This window comes from Anopheles aquasalis, chromosome 3 (genome assembly GCF_943734665.1).
Source record: "Anopheles aquasalis chromosome 3, idAnoAquaMG_Q_19, whole genome shotgun sequence".
NCBI lineage: Eukaryota > Metazoa > Arthropoda > Insecta > Diptera > Culicidae > Anopheles > Anopheles aquasalis.
Genome location: NC_064878.1, coordinates 32,521,596 through 32,536,595, shown reverse-complemented (window position 1 = coordinate 32,536,595; position 15,000 = coordinate 32,521,596). Strand labels below are relative to the sequence as shown.

Sequence of the window (15,000 nt, the reverse complement as noted above, 5' to 3'; positions counted from 1 at the left end):
GTGTCATCATAAACTTAACCGATTTCTTTCTGCTTATTGGTTTCTCCATGCACAATAGGTTCAAAATCAAGTATCATCCCGAGGAATCTGAAAAGCGGAAGAAAGAGCAACTTTCTTTTCTAAAGGTATGCCACTTGACCATTGAGTTAGCTCAGTGTCGACGGTATGTATGTTATATCTGCGCCTTTTCTGTCATTTTAGCAACGTTGTCAAGTATTTCTGGAATTGCTCAATTCGAAAGAGATTGAGAAGGTTTCCGTGGACGCTTGTAACAGTGATGCACTGCTGCGATTGTTAGATACGGCCGTCATTAAACTCGAAGGTGGCACGGAGGAGGATCTGAAGATGCTGGACGAAAAACCGCCGGTGGCCGATACGACGACAAAGAGCGCAGTGCTTGCATTAATCGATAAACCTAAAGCGGAATCGAAAGCTGCAGATACTGGCCTATCGGGACCAGCCGCCACCGGATCGGAGAGCGATGGTGGTGTGAAGAAAGAAGAGCAAAGTGTCAAGGCAGAGGGCACGGATGGTGACGCACTAGAGGCGAAAGCTAAAGAAGAATGCTCTGATGAAAATGGCAAGGAGACAGAAACAACGCAAACTACTGACAAGCATCCCGAGAAAAGAACTGAAGAAGATGGCACCGAAGCGGGGATTGAGAGTACGCGTGCTGCCAATGAAGATGAGGATGAGGAAGCAAAAAGGGATTCCGACGCTACTAGAAAGAAACGTAGCCGCTCCGATTCAGCATCGAGTTCGTCCTCGTCTTCTTCATCTTCTTCTAGCGATTCGGATGACGACAAAGAGACCCAGCGGAAGGTTGACGACGATGACGACGAAGAAGCGGAGAAAGAAGAGAAGGAGAAGGAAATGGAATCAACACCGAAAAGTCCGGTGGAGGAGCCTTCCGAGAGTAAGATGGACACCGACAGTGCGGAGCATGGGAATGGAGGAGTTACAGATGATGCCTCATCGGAAGGGTTACATGTTGACAAAAAACCCGTACCGAACGATGAAGAGTCACCAGCACTGGCGGAAGTGAAGGAAGGAAAAGAAGACGAGGATGCAAAGAAGTCAGTAGAGGGAATTGAGGGAGAAGACTCCGATGCAGGAAAGCAGAAAAAGACGGAAACCATTGATTTAGTGAAAGATAGCACTACCGACGTGAGTGGTCCTCGTGCTCTTCATCGAACAAGCTCAATCTTTTTACGCAACCTTGCACCTTCCATCACGAAGGCCGAAGTGGAGGCAATGTGCCGTCGGTACAACGGATTCCTCCGAGTTGCCATCGCGGATCCGCTACTGGAAAGACGTTGGTTCCGTCGTGGCTGGGTCACGTTTAAGCGTGAGGTAAACATCAAAGAAATTTGTTGGCATTTGAACAATATTCGGTTGCGCGATTGCGAACTTGGAGCAATAGTGAACAAAGATCTTAGCAGACGAGTCCGCCCGGTGAATGGTGTCACCTGCCACAAGACTATCGTGCGCAGCGATATCAAACTCGGTGCTAAGATTGCGCACAACCTCGATGATAAATGGGGTCTGTGGAAGGATGAGCAAGATCCATCGTTGAGTGGTGATGGGGACGGTGCCAATGGACGAAGACAGGATGTGCAATCGTTTGGTTTGCAATCAAAAAATCCCGTCCTTCAAAACATTACCGACTATCTGATTGAAGAAGCATCGGCGGAGGAAGAGGAGTTGCTAGGTCTTTCGGATGAGAGCAAGAAGGTTTCGGAAGGTGAAGTAATCGAGCGTGATCCTCAGTTGATCGAGGTCCTTGATAAACTCATTCTATACCTGCGTATTGTACATTCGGTGGACTTCTATAACCACTGCGAATACCCGTACGAGGACGAGATGCCCAATCGTTGCGGTATCATTCATGCTCGTGGCCCACCTTCCCAAAGCAAGGTGTCCACTAATGAGATCCAAGAATATGTACGCTCATTTGAGGGAAAGATGGCCTCTTTCCTCACCAAAATGGTTGATCTTGATGCGGATGAGATGAAGAAGCTTGGTGCAAAGGATGCAGAAGTTGAGGTTGAAAAATTCATCACTGCTAACACACAAGAACTTGCCAAGGATAAGTGGCTGTGCCCGCTTTCGGGTAAAAAGTTCAAAGGACCCGATTTCGTGCGTAAACACATTTTCAACAAGCACGGAGAGAAAGTCGAAGAAGTGCGAAAGGAGGTGGAATACTTCAATAATTACCTTAAAGATTCGAAACGTCCCCAGTTGCCGGAACACCCCGGTAATTCAAAGAAATCTGGCTCCGAAACCGCCGCTCCCGGTGGTGGTGCAGGTGTCGTATCCGGAGTAGGGTGAGTTGAACACAGAACGCCTTGGTATTTATACCCTACACATAATGCATTACTAATTACTCGTCTATGATTGTAGCTATCGTAATCCTCCATTCGGAATGTCGCACAGCTATGCTCCAATGTATGCGCCGTACGCACCAGCGCCAATGATGGCACCCAACTCAAGGGGCAGACCACAGTACGGACGCTCTGGAAGGTATGTGCTTTAGCTTTTTTAATGTAGGGTGATCTAGTAGTGGTCGTGGCGCGTGTAAATTCATAGACTTGGTGCAGCGTTTCTCCTGTGGAATTGATCGCTACTTTTGACGTCGCCTTCACCTACCTACCGATTCGAGTTTCACGTTTACATTGGATAATGAGTTTTTGTTTTGTTTTTTCTTTCCCGCTGACTATCCTTTCCATGGCGCTCTTTTATGGCATGTGGTTGACGGGCGATTGTTGCCGCTCCATCCGGTTCTCTAATCGTGGTATACACACTTCTCAGAGGGCCGTTAGTCGAACCACGACGACCGATTATTGCCTACAGCGATTTGGATGTGCCCAGTTTCAATGATAGTTTTTTTTGAGCTGCCATCTACCCAATCTACCTCAACATCGCACAAGGCAGTTTGGTTAGATTAACATGGGCTTAGAGCAGAAATGACGAATGGTAGCAGAAACGATCAATTCTTTTTTCAACACAATACAACCACATTTATAAATTAGTTTTTGGCGTCACCGAAATCGGTATAGCAACTTTCTAAAATAAAGAACATTTTCCCAAGAAACACCACAGCTGTAGCTCGTCATTGTCGTCTTTTTCCAGAGGATACAGTTTTCTATAAAACAAACGTCTTTTATGTTTATATTTTTAGAATGGGAGGACCGGACTACCGACCAGTAATTCACTATCGCGATCTAGATGCTCCTCGGGAACCTGACGAGTTTCTTTAATCAAATCCACGACCCTGTTTGGGTGTACTATGCGAGCGTTAATTTCTAACGTAGCTTTCTCTTAGCAAAACTTAATTCCAAACAAAATCTCTGTACATCCTTATTAAATGATGTCTGGAAAAAAGGTTTAATTAATTGTTTTATTAAAAAGTTGTGTTAAACGTCGCAATGATCCTGCCGCGATGTGATCAGCTCAGACTGTTTCCACGGGATCAACTGCTGCCAAAGGATCGTCGCTGATCCGCTCCAGTGCGCGCTCTACCTCTTCCAACAGCTTCTTTCCTTGTTTAGTTCCCATTTCATTGTGTAGCATTTTTCTAGCGCGCATTAAACAATCATACGCTTCTTGGTAGTCACGCTTCATGTTCTCTACGTTACCAGTACCGGAAGTTTGCTGTCGTCTATTCCGTTCAACCAGTGCAAACTGCTGCTCTAGCAATATGGACCCGGCGTAGAGCGTGAGTCGAAACGATTCGGGATCGAGCACGTCGATAATACGCATCATATCGCGACACATGGACAGCTTCCTTTGCAGCAACGCATCGGAAAGTCCCTGTAGTTGATATCCGCTTAAGTGGCCGTACATTTGAATCAGCGAATGTTGCAACGTAAGCAGATGGAAGTGATTAGGATGCAAGAAATTCTGCAGTTTGTGTATGAGATCCTCGAATTCCTTGACGGAGGCCTTGCGTCCCATAAGCTCATCTACTTCCTCGCCAATCTTCGACAAGAGAAAGTTCACCTGATCGTGTGTTATTTGCACCGGACAACGATCACATTTCCAGTCACTGGTTTCGGACAGTGGATCTATCGGTAGCTGATATCCGCCGCATGGCTCTCCATCCAATCCCATACACCTTAGAGCACTAAGAAACGTTCCGAATTCCGTCGGGTCAGAGCAGCGTTCACACTTGCAACCAAAGTATTTGTTCGTTTTCAAATGCTGCCGGCGTAGATGCGTTCCCCACAAGGAATGCGTATAGGTTGTGGACAAGTGTTCACCTGTTCGAGAAGGACGACCTCAGAAGAATGAGAATTATGAACGTCCGCCAGCATTGGCCGGTAGTGAGTATACGGAAACAAACCTTTTTGAATATCCCTTCCGGCCTTGAACGTTAGCTTCATGCCCTTAGAGCAGTCAAACGTGTAAAACGAGTTGGGAACACAGCAGTGTTCCAGCATACACCCGATGGGATAGAGACCACAAATTTCTCTTCCATTAGCCAATGGAATTACCATTGCATTTACCTCCAATATTCCGGCAATCTTGTGCAGCACCTTCCTGTCGCACACCTTGAGCACTTGCTTGCCTTGCTTTTGTTCAAGCTTTTGCAGCGGTTCCAAATAATTGCGCAACAAATAGGACACCACGCGGTCATCGGCATCTTGATAGTAATGCGTATTCTTACGCATTTCATAGTGGCTTTCCAGGTTCATCATTTGCTCGAACTGTGTTGGACTACGGATCTGGATGGCCAAACACTTCAGCACTAGCAGTGCATCGTAGCGATAGTAGTCGAAGAATGTTTCCGGATCATCGGTGGGCTTTGGGGCCCGCCCGAAGCGAAGGATGCCGCACTCAATACCGTGTAGGTTCGCGTTGGTCAATCCGGGGCAATCCGGTTTACAGGCTGGCCAATGGCAATGCTCACAACGGAATTGTCCGAGGCGACAATCAGCGAAACAACCAACACACGGAACTATCGCCGACCGTTGCTCGTACTCGTCCAGATTCCATTTTGGTCCAATTACAAGCGGGTTTTCAGAAAACAGTACCGTGTCCTTGGGGATGGGCTTGGTGGCCATAAAGTAACGGCCAATTTCTTCATTCCTTGCCAGCTGCAAAAACGGGGAGCAAATCATACTTGTAAATGATCGTATCGAATAGAGATTGCGTGGGACACATGGGATATCGACATGGTAGCGACATGTTGAAGGTCTGTAATTGTAATTTTGGTTAGCACACGATAGCGATTTGCTGTTTTAAAGCGGAAATTTCGACATTTTTTGGGAATCTGCCAAAGGAGCACGAAAGTGAATAAGGATAATAAGTGTTTTTGAATGGTTTGGCAAGTAAGTATTATAGTTTTACACCTTTATATTACCTTTGCTTCCTTCGAATGATAGACGATCTAATCAGGCAGAAGAATTTAAAAGCTGTTAATAAGTTATTTTTTACCGCTGGTCATTAAAGAGATCACGATTATAGAGGGGTCTCTATAGCGCGTGTCCGGCGCACGTTTCAGACATAGCCGAGATCTATTTTTAGCTAGATTCTTCAACTACTGTACTGTACTGTAGCGTTGCACCGGTGAGATTAGAGTTGCAAAGTGTTATCAATAAAAGCCCTTTACTAAAATGCAGCCTGTTAATGCGAAGCAAACCTGGTTCCCGAAAAATTCACCTCGTACGGTTTGGCGCACTCATTTTTATGTTTTGCACGCCAATGCTTTTTCTGATGGTCCGGATTGCAATAGTAGATTCCGGCGCACCCGCCACACTTTAACGTCGATTCTTTTCCGCAAAAGCCGCACTTTTTGGCCACATTCATCCTGCTCGCTTAGGGGCGACTTTGCGGTCTTTTCTGTAAACGGACCAGAACGATGTTAAGTTAAAGGAATTACGTTTCACTAGCCGTATTAAAACAGCGACTGTGAACTCAATCCGTCTTTTAAATGATGCAACCACGTTTCTTAAGCCGTCCGCTCCGGCTTGCGCATGCGATTTGTGTTCTTTCGAAATAAATGGTGGTTTATGTATCAACGGCGATCTTTATCGAAGAATCATGAAGCTGCAGGATCCTCTTATTAAGTTATCCCTGTTTCTTTTCGATTGGCGACGCCCTATAGTTTATAAAATAAATGCATCGGTATTGATTGAGTTAAATGATTCATTCAAGCTTTTCTTATAAAAAGGCATTTAGGCATCCGTGTGATGAGCACAACACGATGATACAGCTGACTGATAATGAAAGTTGTCCAGTCCTTTTTCTCTTTTGTATTTTCCGTGGATTCTTCGCATAAAATCAAACGAATTTCGAATTCACAGCCGCGCTATCGGTTCGAGTCGGGTGGCGTGTTTTCCGAATCCGAAATAACCGGTTCAAAAGGAACGCCCGCCTGCAGGTTGGCAGCGCTGGTCTGGTACTGTCAAATTGTTGGTTCGAGAACGAAAAAAGGTGCCGAAAGAAAAACGGAGAAATATAAATTTGATTTTGAAATTTAATTCTTCAAATTCTCGATTTCTGATAACACGCGCTGCTAAAAACTGCCGTACCATTCGCGCCCACTAAATATCGTGTATTCCCGGTCGACGGGCGGACTCTGGCCATTGTGGAACGTTGTGAGTTTTGCAAAATAAATACGCGTCTTATTGGTCCGGAAGCAAACTGTTCGAGGGAACATCGATCTAGCTCCGAAAAGTGCTTGTGGCTGAAGTTGAAAACGGATTCTTCGGTGACGACTGGAACGCCCCAGGACCCTACGGTAGATACCTACGGCGATTAAAGTGATTTGGGGAAAGAGATTCGATCCGCGCCAACTGTTCGATGTAAGTTTCCGTATCACACATAACCAAGTATTCAGAGCGGGCTGGTTGAATTACGCGGATTAGCTGTTAGGAACGACTGAAGGCCGCGTGCTGTAGTACTTTCAACACCGATGTCGCATCGAAAATAAGCCATGAAATCCGCTTTTTGCCATTTTCGGTCGCCAAATCTGCAGCGCGCGCTGGTTCAGAAGAAGTTGGATCTAACCAGCAAACGTCGCAGTCAAAAATACTTCGCACCCATTCCCCTCCCACCCTCTTTTCACTCCTCAAGAGCTCCTTCAAAAAGTTTGTTTTGAATTTGAATTTCAAAGAAGCGAAAAAGTTTCTGGGAGAAATATGATTTCCACTTCGGCTTAACAAGACTGCTGCGCTATCGCATTCGTTTGTAGATAATCATAAAAAGAAAAGGTATCATAAAACCCCAGCCCCTAATAAGCTCCGTGGGCATCCCCTGGTCACATCGCGGCAGGGAAATGCGTTACAGAATAATAATGACAGACCGAATGTTGGGGTTTTGAAAAAAAACCTTCTCATTTGGTTGATTTTTGTCCCTTAAAAATAAAATAGATGCAGTTTGATATTTCGTTTAATCCCGTTGAAGTTGTTCAACGAACAATTATGCCAGATAACCAATTCAATAGATATTTTGTTTTGCACAGAATACATTGATTAACTAAACATGGACGAATTGAAGCACAATATCGAAGATTCCGACGATCTGGTGGAATACACGATGGAGTATGAGGAAGTGGACGAGCTGGAAGAACATGAAGAGCTGATTTTAACTGGCGATGATGAGTATGAGGAGCATCTCGATGAAATTGAAACAATCGAAACAATCGAAATGGTAAGCGATACAATCTTCAACGGGCATATAGTGGCATCAAGTGGATTTAACATTATTTTTCATTTGTATCTAGATTGGTTGCGATGGAGAGGAATACGAGGAACAATTACTCGAGGAAAAAGATGGCAATTCTGACTCAGATGGAGAGGTTGTACCATCGGTTTCTGCAAACGTACAAGGGGTAAGAAAATTTACGCTTCAATCGTCAGGACGGAGCCCTGTTACTACTTTGGATAGTGTTGTGGTGATACGGCCACAACCATCGCAAGTTGCGTCTACCGGTGGTAGCGCCATCAAATTGCTAAACAACTCTCAGACAAATCAGAGGCCGGCTACTCAAACACTGTCCTACCGTCTGGTCAAATCCGACGGGTCAGTGATAATGAAATCAAACGAATCTTTGAAACGATCGATCGCCGTTAGCAGCCCTAGCGTACAACCTCCCACTAAAGTGTTGCTTAACGCGAATGCTCGCGTCGTACAGATACAGTCCAAGAGTGGATCAGCGTCTCCAGTAGTGCCAAAAAACGTTACCCTGGCCAAATCGTCTCCCCATATTACAGGCGCAGGGAGCACGACTAAAACGATTACTATGAAATCCCTCCCGGGAAGCACGATGAAAATGGTTTCTCAAGTTGTTCCATGTGTGTCTGGACAAATCCCAGAAGGCTCACTGCGCGTGACGAAGGCGAACATTTCCACCCAACCGATAGCTACGCGGGTTCTTAATAGCCACGCCAACCAAGCTAGTGCTGATTCTCCTAAAATTATTTTAAACACAGCAAATGCTTCTGCTTTGGCTGGCAAAAAGGCACAACTACAATCCGTTAATCTGTCCGGTGTGAAACCTGTACAGTATTTGCGCGTAATGAAGCCAGCGCAAAATAGAACTGACTCGGCGGCTGATACGGCAGCACTGCCAACAAAGATAGTGGTGCAAACGACAAATAAACAGAACACCGTCTCGGCGATCGGACAGGTTCGTTCCGTAGGAAGTCTCACTACAAAATCGCCGGCTGGAGCTGTAACAATTCCCTCGAAGATTTTCTTGCAAAACAATAAGACCTACGTGGTCCGCAATGGTGAAATTCAAGCAACGAGTAGCACTACAGCTACACCTACATCTTCAACTGGGAAGCCTCCTTTGCCTACACAGCGCAGAATCATCATTAGCGGCAATAATTTACAAACCCAGAATAAGATAAATGTAGTTGGGGGATCACGTTCTTTAGTAATCAAAACAGAAGATATGAAACCGATCGATTCAAAGCAAATTCGAACGGTTCTTGGAAAATCCCCTATGCTCCCGAAAGCAGGCGGTTCAGCGTCTAAAGAGACGATCGTGAAAGAGATTGTTAGCTATGAAGACGAGGAAGACGATTTCGACCAAAAACCGTTTACTGAAACGAAAATCCTGTCTTCAATTAAAGAGGACTATGATGAGTCGGGCGATATAGAGGCATCAGCTGCACATTCGATCACGTCCATGTCTTATAGTTATGCTGAAGAAGGCTATAAAAAGCGACCGTGCAATTGTACTAAATCCCAATGCTTAAAATTATACTGCGATTGCTTTGCAAATGGCGAGTTTTGCTACAACTGCAACTGTAAGGACTGCCACAACACGCAGAAGGACGACTATGCACGTCAGAAAGCCATCCGTTGCACACTCGAACGTAATCCGAATGCTTTCAAGTACGTATATGGCTGCTCTATCGGTATCCATGCTGTTCTGACTAACTGCTTCACCGTTTCATTTCCTCTCTTTTTGAAATGCAGACCAAAAATTGGCTCGATTGGACCATCCGATGTTGCCACGCGTTTACACACAAAGGGGTGCAACTGTAAGCGATCCGGTTGCCTAAAGAACTACTGCGAGTGTTACGAGGCAAAAATTCCTTGCTCCAGCAACTGCAAATGCATTGGTAAGTTGGAACAGGAACCACGACTGATGGTTATTAGGAATCAATTAATACTTCATTCTTTGGTCTCCCCTACAGGATGCCGCAACACCGATCAATTCGTACAAGAGTTTCACTATTTTGGAGTTGCCGATGGCTCAGGTAAATCGCTGGAGGATGGTGTTGCGCCTAAGTTATCCCCTGGATTGTATGGGCGCGATATGCAAAGACATTTGTCACAGGCGTTATCGACAGGTGATACAAAACTGATGGTTTATGATGCGGCGAACGCGAACCAATTGTCGCTCAACACTGATATGTCGAAGCTACCTCTAAACAAGCAACCACACAACTTCATGACACCAGACGTGATCGAGGCAACGCTGCAATGCATGATCGCTCAGGCGGATGAATGCCAAAAACGCGGCTGCAGCATACGCACCTCTGAGCGTATGATACTGCAGGAGTTCGGGCGCTGTTTAGTGGAAATCATGGAGTTCGCCTCGAAATCCGACAACGATCTAACCGCCCGTGCGTCTCAACCGGAAGAGATCTAACAAATCAATTCAGGCATCAAGTGTAATACATCCGAAGTAGCTTAGCTACTAAATTAGGCGAAAAGGCAGCCTTCGCTTTCTTCTTGGTTTTCATAGTGTAATGTAAGTTTAGAAGGTGACAACAATGTATAACTAGATTAATGCACATCTCTTATGCCCATGTCCATGCGTATGAAGGTACCGTTTGAATATCCTTTCGCTACCTAGCATTCGTTGTTTAGCAAACAAATAGAAAAGCACTTTGGTATGAATATGTTTCAACACCCTGAAGGTCCGAAACGATTCTACCAATTCTAACGATTTGATAGTAATCATTTTCAATTTATTATCATTAATTAAGGGACGAATTGTATATTTCTAGTAACACAATCAGAAAAATAAAACTGTTCATGTATAATTTTAGATTCATCCATTGAATCATATTCTAGTTTGATTCATAGATAAGTAATGTAAAAAGGCTAAGAATGCGAATGAATCATTCTTTTATAAGCATTCTTATAAGCACATATAAACAGGATATAACTACACAATAAAAAAACGTTTGTTTAATAATCATTCATCAATCATTCTGTGTCTAAATTGATTGTTAGAAATACATGAATTCTATTTTGAGATTTATTTTTGCCTCCGTCTTCGTTCAAATGGAACTTGTTAAAAAAAAAATCATCGATAAAAATGATTCAAATTCTATGTACTCTACTTTTAGTTGTTGGCAGGCCCCTAAAAAAAGGTTCAGGTATAGCTGTCGTTCCGTTGTCGTTGGCACGATGATAGAGCAGAAATCCACTGTTGGTTGCGATCCGTGCCAACAGTGCGGAATTTTGCTGATAAATCGTTGAAGTAGTCTCAGTGGATTTTAGTTTTCGCGTATAGCTGAATACAGGAGTTCAGGTTGCAGCAGCTCAGGTTTCGGGAATTTCAGTGGTCGCCTTTATATAAAATTTTTGAAAAGGAGATTGGCGCCGTTAAAACGTCAGCGCTGTTCTGGTCTCTGTCTTTCCGCGCTCGTGCCTTCTCGCTCTCGGCTCGGCCGAGTGTCAAATGGTTGGTCGTTGTTTCATTTTCTTCTCGATCGAACGCACGGAACTCTGCAAAGAATCGAAAATTGGGATCGCCCAGCCTCTTCTTCCGTCGAGTGGCCAGGTCCGAGCAACGGTCCAGAATTCCACACTTCCCGTGTAAGTAAACTTTCAGGCTGTGGCGGTGTACACTATCGATTGGACTGTGGCTAGAGGGGCTAACTTTAATAGGTTTAATAGTCACTCTGTCCTCCCAACGTTTTACACATAAACCATTAGCCAGAAACCCCTGCTTCTAGTGGTTTGCCAGTTTTAAGTACATTTTCCAGCGAGGCTAGTGGTAACCGAGTGTAGTGTGGATCAGCAAAGTGGAAGAACCGTCCGCCCAAGTAGGGATGTGGAAGGCGGAGGCTTTTGCGATCCCCTTCGACGCAGGGGTGCTGCGGGCTTGTGTTCCGTCGATCTCATCCGCGATGCCTGGCTAAGAATTGGGACTTTTCGTTTAGAAGCAAATGCCCGTTTTAACATTTGCTGCGGGAGGGGATTGATTCGTTGGCCAAGTGCGTGTAATGGGGCGATGGAGAGGGAACTGCTGACGGTTGGTGGTATATAACGGAAAAAAGTAGGTTTGGCAAAGTCTCCTTTATGTCATCCACTGAGATAGCCAGCGCTGGTGGCTAAGTAGGCCCCATCTTGCCTGTTCGTTTATGTTCAGTTGGTCGCGAAAAGTATCGAATGATCTTTGTCTTTGGCATAAAAACTTGGCCCCAAAGCAATCGATAGTTGAATGTTTGCCACAGATTGTGTGGCTGTCTTCTTCCTTCTAGCGCCATGTAACGAAGTGTGTCCGAGAGAGAAAAAGAGCGAGCGATAGAGAGCGGAATAGAAAGTCGTGTAAAAGTCGAAATAGTAAGTCGTGACCAAGTCGGGTATCCTGCGATTATTTGCATCCGTGTGCATCGCTTGAAGGGGGCTTTTCCTCAAACCCCACTTCGACCGCCCTTCCGTCCAGCCAGCTCCAGGCAGGGGCAAAAGTTAACTAACTTCCAACGGATTGCATCGTGCCAACAGCAATGAAAAAAAAAACATAATTCTTACTCATAATTGATGGATAGTTTCAATGCACAAGAATCGTCTCAACCTATCAACCTGTGAGCCCCTGTTGGCATGGTATCGATGATTACGACTATGCTTGTGCTATCCTCGTGTATCCTGGTGGACTAAGATGTGTTTTCTTTTTCAAACAATTCTAAAGTTTCTCCAAACTGGACCCTCGTGCTCACAAACGCACTAGAAACCGAACAGTGCACTAGCAAAAGGTATTCTAATATATAATCATTAAGTAATGGCAAGCCTATACGACCATCATCAATCTTGTTCAATCATTGTACTTTGATTGAAGAAAACAGCAAAGAAATGTGCTGGTCGTTCTGTTTTTTTTTTTATTAGACGAGTGAAGGCGTTTACAAACGAGGGAGAAGAGAAAAGAATTAGTTTAATTTAATATATTTATTAAGCGGACAATGGCATTATATCGATAATAGGAATCAGTGACATTTAGACATCTTCAAATCGGAGGCTGTGATTTATATTGTTCAGAAGATTGTTCGCATGCTCGTAATTTAAGTTTAAATGTGTTACATTAACTTTGTGATCCATCAAATGAAACAACAGCTCAAACCAATTAATAAAACCCCTAGACACCTCCAAGACAAGTGGGTAATCGACACCCGTCCGTGTGGAATATAAAGTGAAATGATTATCGCGTAACATAATATGCAGTATTTTACATAGGAAGTTTTTATTAGAAAGTGTGTGTGTCTTATGATAAAAAGTGAAAATTGAAATTGATTTACATCGAGACTGTCAGCGTTCAGTTCCCTTTAGTTCTCGTAATAGGCACAACACATCCAACGCTCATCGTGTTCAGCCCCTCAGGTTAAAGGAGGTGAGATGATTATTAAATCATGTACGATATCTCGTAACACGGTGCCTAAGATGAATGCAAACATTAGTGCATCTGTACATCCGTATCTGGCTGGAGTAACCTGGGCCCCTTTTTGCTTTGCCAGCCCAGAACACAAGATGAAAACTAATAAGTATTTCAATCATTTCACTGATAGGTCCCATAGTACTTGTGCTCTAGCATTCCCGATATCGACGAATACAATGCGTGCATCCGGTTTACTTACTGATAACACACGGTAAACGGCTGTTAGTGTTGTTTTATTATTTCATTTGTCTATTACAAACGATACAGAACAAATTGTCTTGAAACAAAAAGAACGTGAATGCTAATCGCATCGCCTTTGCAAGCAAGCGAGCAAGTATGGAAATGCAATGACCTTGAAATTGTAACCATGATCTTATACGTTGGTTATTGAAAAATGATCAAATCGAGAACACAATATCAAGAGTTTCCAAAGCAACAGCTTTTATATCAACCTTAGTTGTTGTAAAAATTAGAGAAAAAAAAGGTTCGAGAAATAAAAAGAGAACAAACACTAGGATGGGGAACAATTGGTTTTTAGACTGAATGGAATGGTTACAGTTTATTGAGTCGAATTGATTGCAATGGTCGGTTCGTGATGTACATCAGTGCATATCTATTAGAACACATTGCAAACTCCTACTTCCGCTTTGGGCCCTACCAATGATCGCTAACTTGTGTTATAACAATGTGCTTGTAAACTGGTTGATAGATGGGATGGTGAGGATCGTCTGTTGTCGATGATAATAAAGTTTAGACATACATTTCAAGCTAAAGGCAGCAGGCATATTCCAGCGACCCTCGCCGATGCCTGCTCTATGACGTGTGACCATTCATGTTAGAATAGTGCGATTGTTGGAGGTAGCAAAATCAATAATGATTTTACTTCACCCAACGGTTCCGCGCTATCCTTGCCTATGTCCCAGCAAATTGAGGGCCAATTCTTTTTCGAGCTCTGTTTTAGGGCGCTGTGAGAGGTGTGAAACATCCAGAAACGGTGTTTAAACTATCGACCAAAGCCTCTTCTCTGCCTTCTGCAATTTTGGTTCATGTATGGCCATTGTTTGTCGTGAAGTTCACGTCACCTCCGCTCATAGTTTCGAAGTTGCAGGTCAGTGGACCGTGTCCGGAAACAAGCGCTTAAATCGACATCCTTCATTAAACATTATCACTAGAAAGAGACCTGGCCCCGTTTGGCACAGGGTTATTGAAAGTCAACGTATCAATTGACAGCAAGCATGTACTGTACCAGCTTAAAGGCTGTTAGAAGAGAATGGTAACGGTGTCGGTTTATGTAACGCTCAATCGCTTTCTGCTCACCAAAGAAAGAACAACGCGAGCATTCAAGAACTGTCGCAAAATGCAATCATTAATTTGCAACCATTAGAATGGATTTTTTAAAGGGATAATTTTATGGACCAACAAAAAAAGTCTCCAAAATGTACTTTAAAATGTGTAAAGAGCTTACTCATACATCATAACGCTTGCTGCCTATGCCAATTAATGTAATGAAAAATTACATTACATTTCTTTTTAAAGGAATTGAGCAAGTTCAACACTGTTACTTTTTTCAAATCTCTGTAGTATACTCTTTTGCAAACTGATAAAAATTATTGCATATTATCAGTTTTAAAATACTGTTTTGTGCAATTGGCCGTTTAAATGAGAAATGTACAGAGTGAGCTTCAAATTCTCATCTGTCTTGAGTGGGAATATTGCAAATTGTCTCCTCAAAAAATTCGAAACATCTACAGGGTGCGCCATCAGGCAGTCCTATTTTAAAGTTGAATTGTTTTATTGCTTTTATTACAATTTTGAGTTTCAAGACTGACATAGTTAAAAATAAACCAAAATTACATCCAAAGCAATAGGTCTGA

General features: G+C 43.7%; 4 protein-coding genes across 10 annotated transcripts in view; 3 read left to right on the top strand and 1 right to left on the bottom strand.

Moving 5' to 3' along the window:
- The window catches only part of LOC126575007 (serrate RNA effector molecule homolog), a 5,570-nt gene extending 2,179 nt beyond the window's left edge, over positions 1-3,391 (top strand). For 2 of the 5 annotated variants that reach the window (XM_050235480.1, XM_050235479.1), the window contains exons 6-9: positions 59-125; positions 202-2,327; positions 2,404-2,523; positions 2,812-3,134. In XM_050235480.1, the coding sequence (XP_050091437.1) occupies positions 59-125; positions 202-2,327; positions 2,404-2,523; positions 2,812-2,893 (2,395 nt within the window). In that variant the 3' untranslated portion in view covers positions 2,894-3,134. Of the gene's footprint in view, positions 1-58; positions 126-201; positions 2,328-2,403; positions 2,524-2,811; positions 3,135-3,181 lie in introns of those variants that run through there. The other 3 variants (XM_050235478.1, XM_050235477.1, XM_050235481.1) reach the window with 2 other exon arrangements.
- On the bottom strand, positions 3,376-5,917 carry LOC126575008 (SET domain-containing protein SmydA-8-like). 2 transcript variants are annotated; one of them, XM_050235482.1, is made up of 4 exons: positions 5,665-5,917; positions 5,366-5,392; positions 4,346-5,099; positions 3,376-4,262 (listed from the first exon to the last, which is right to left on the bottom strand). In XM_050235482.1, exons 1-4 carry the CDS (start codon positions 5,809-5,811, stop codon positions 3,454-3,456), a joined length of 1,737 nt encoding a protein of 578 aa, XP_050091439.1. In that variant the 5' UTR covers positions 5,812-5,917; the 3' UTR covers positions 3,376-3,453. The 2 variants fall into 2 exon arrangements, with proteins under 2 accessions (XP_050091439.1, XP_050091440.1); XM_050235483.1 differs by lacking the exon at positions 5,366-5,392.
- A 516-nt stretch (positions 5,918-6,433) lies between these two features.
- LOC126577547 (protein lin-54 homolog) lies at positions 6,434-10,667 on the top strand. 2 transcript variants are annotated; one of them, XM_050239236.1, is made up of 6 exons: positions 6,434-6,602; positions 6,673-6,809; positions 7,469-7,656; positions 7,730-9,351; positions 9,436-9,581; positions 9,657-10,667. In XM_050239236.1, exons 3-6 carry the CDS (start codon positions 7,489-7,491, stop codon positions 10,112-10,114), a joined length of 2,394 nt encoding a protein of 797 aa, XP_050095193.1. In that variant the 5' UTR covers positions 6,434-6,602; positions 6,673-6,809; positions 7,469-7,488; the 3' UTR covers positions 10,115-10,667. The 2 variants fall into 2 exon arrangements, with proteins under 2 accessions (XP_050095193.1, XP_050095192.1); XM_050239235.1 differs by having other exon boundaries at positions 6,434-6,809.
- Positions 10,668-10,995: 328 nt separating this feature from the next.
- LOC126576960 (uncharacterized) overlaps positions 10,996-15,000 on the top strand; it is a 9,566-nt gene continuing 5,561 nt past the window's right edge. Inside the window, exon 1 of the mRNA XM_050238281.1 lies at positions 10,996-11,292. The gene's annotated coding sequence lies outside the window, so the exon portion shown is untranslated. The remainder of the gene's footprint in view (positions 11,293-15,000) is intronic.

Coding starts and splice junctions, on each gene's coding strand:
- LOC126575008 (XM_050235482.1), bottom strand. CDS start 5,811: ATGAATGTGGCCAAAAAGTGCGGCTTTTGCGGAAAAGAATCGACGTTA. Junction 5,393..5,664: donor AGTGCGCCAAACCGTACGAG/GTGAATTTTTCG, acceptor CTGCCTGATTAG/ATCGTCTATCATTCGAAGGA. Junction 5,100..5,365: donor ATCATTCGAAGGAAGCAAAG/GTAATATAAAGG, acceptor CCGTTTTTGCAG/CTGGCAAGGAATGAAGAAAT.
- LOC126577547 (XM_050239236.1), top strand. CDS start 7,489: ATGGACGAATTGAAGCACAATATCGAAGATTCCGACGATCTGGTGGAA. Junction 9,352..9,435: donor CGTAATCCGAATGCTTTCAA/GTACGTATATGG, acceptor TTTGAAATGCAG/ACCAAAAATTGGCTCGATTG. Junction 9,582..9,656: donor CAGCAACTGCAAATGCATTG/GTAAGTTGGAAC, acceptor TCTCCCCTACAG/GATGCCGCAACACCGATCAA.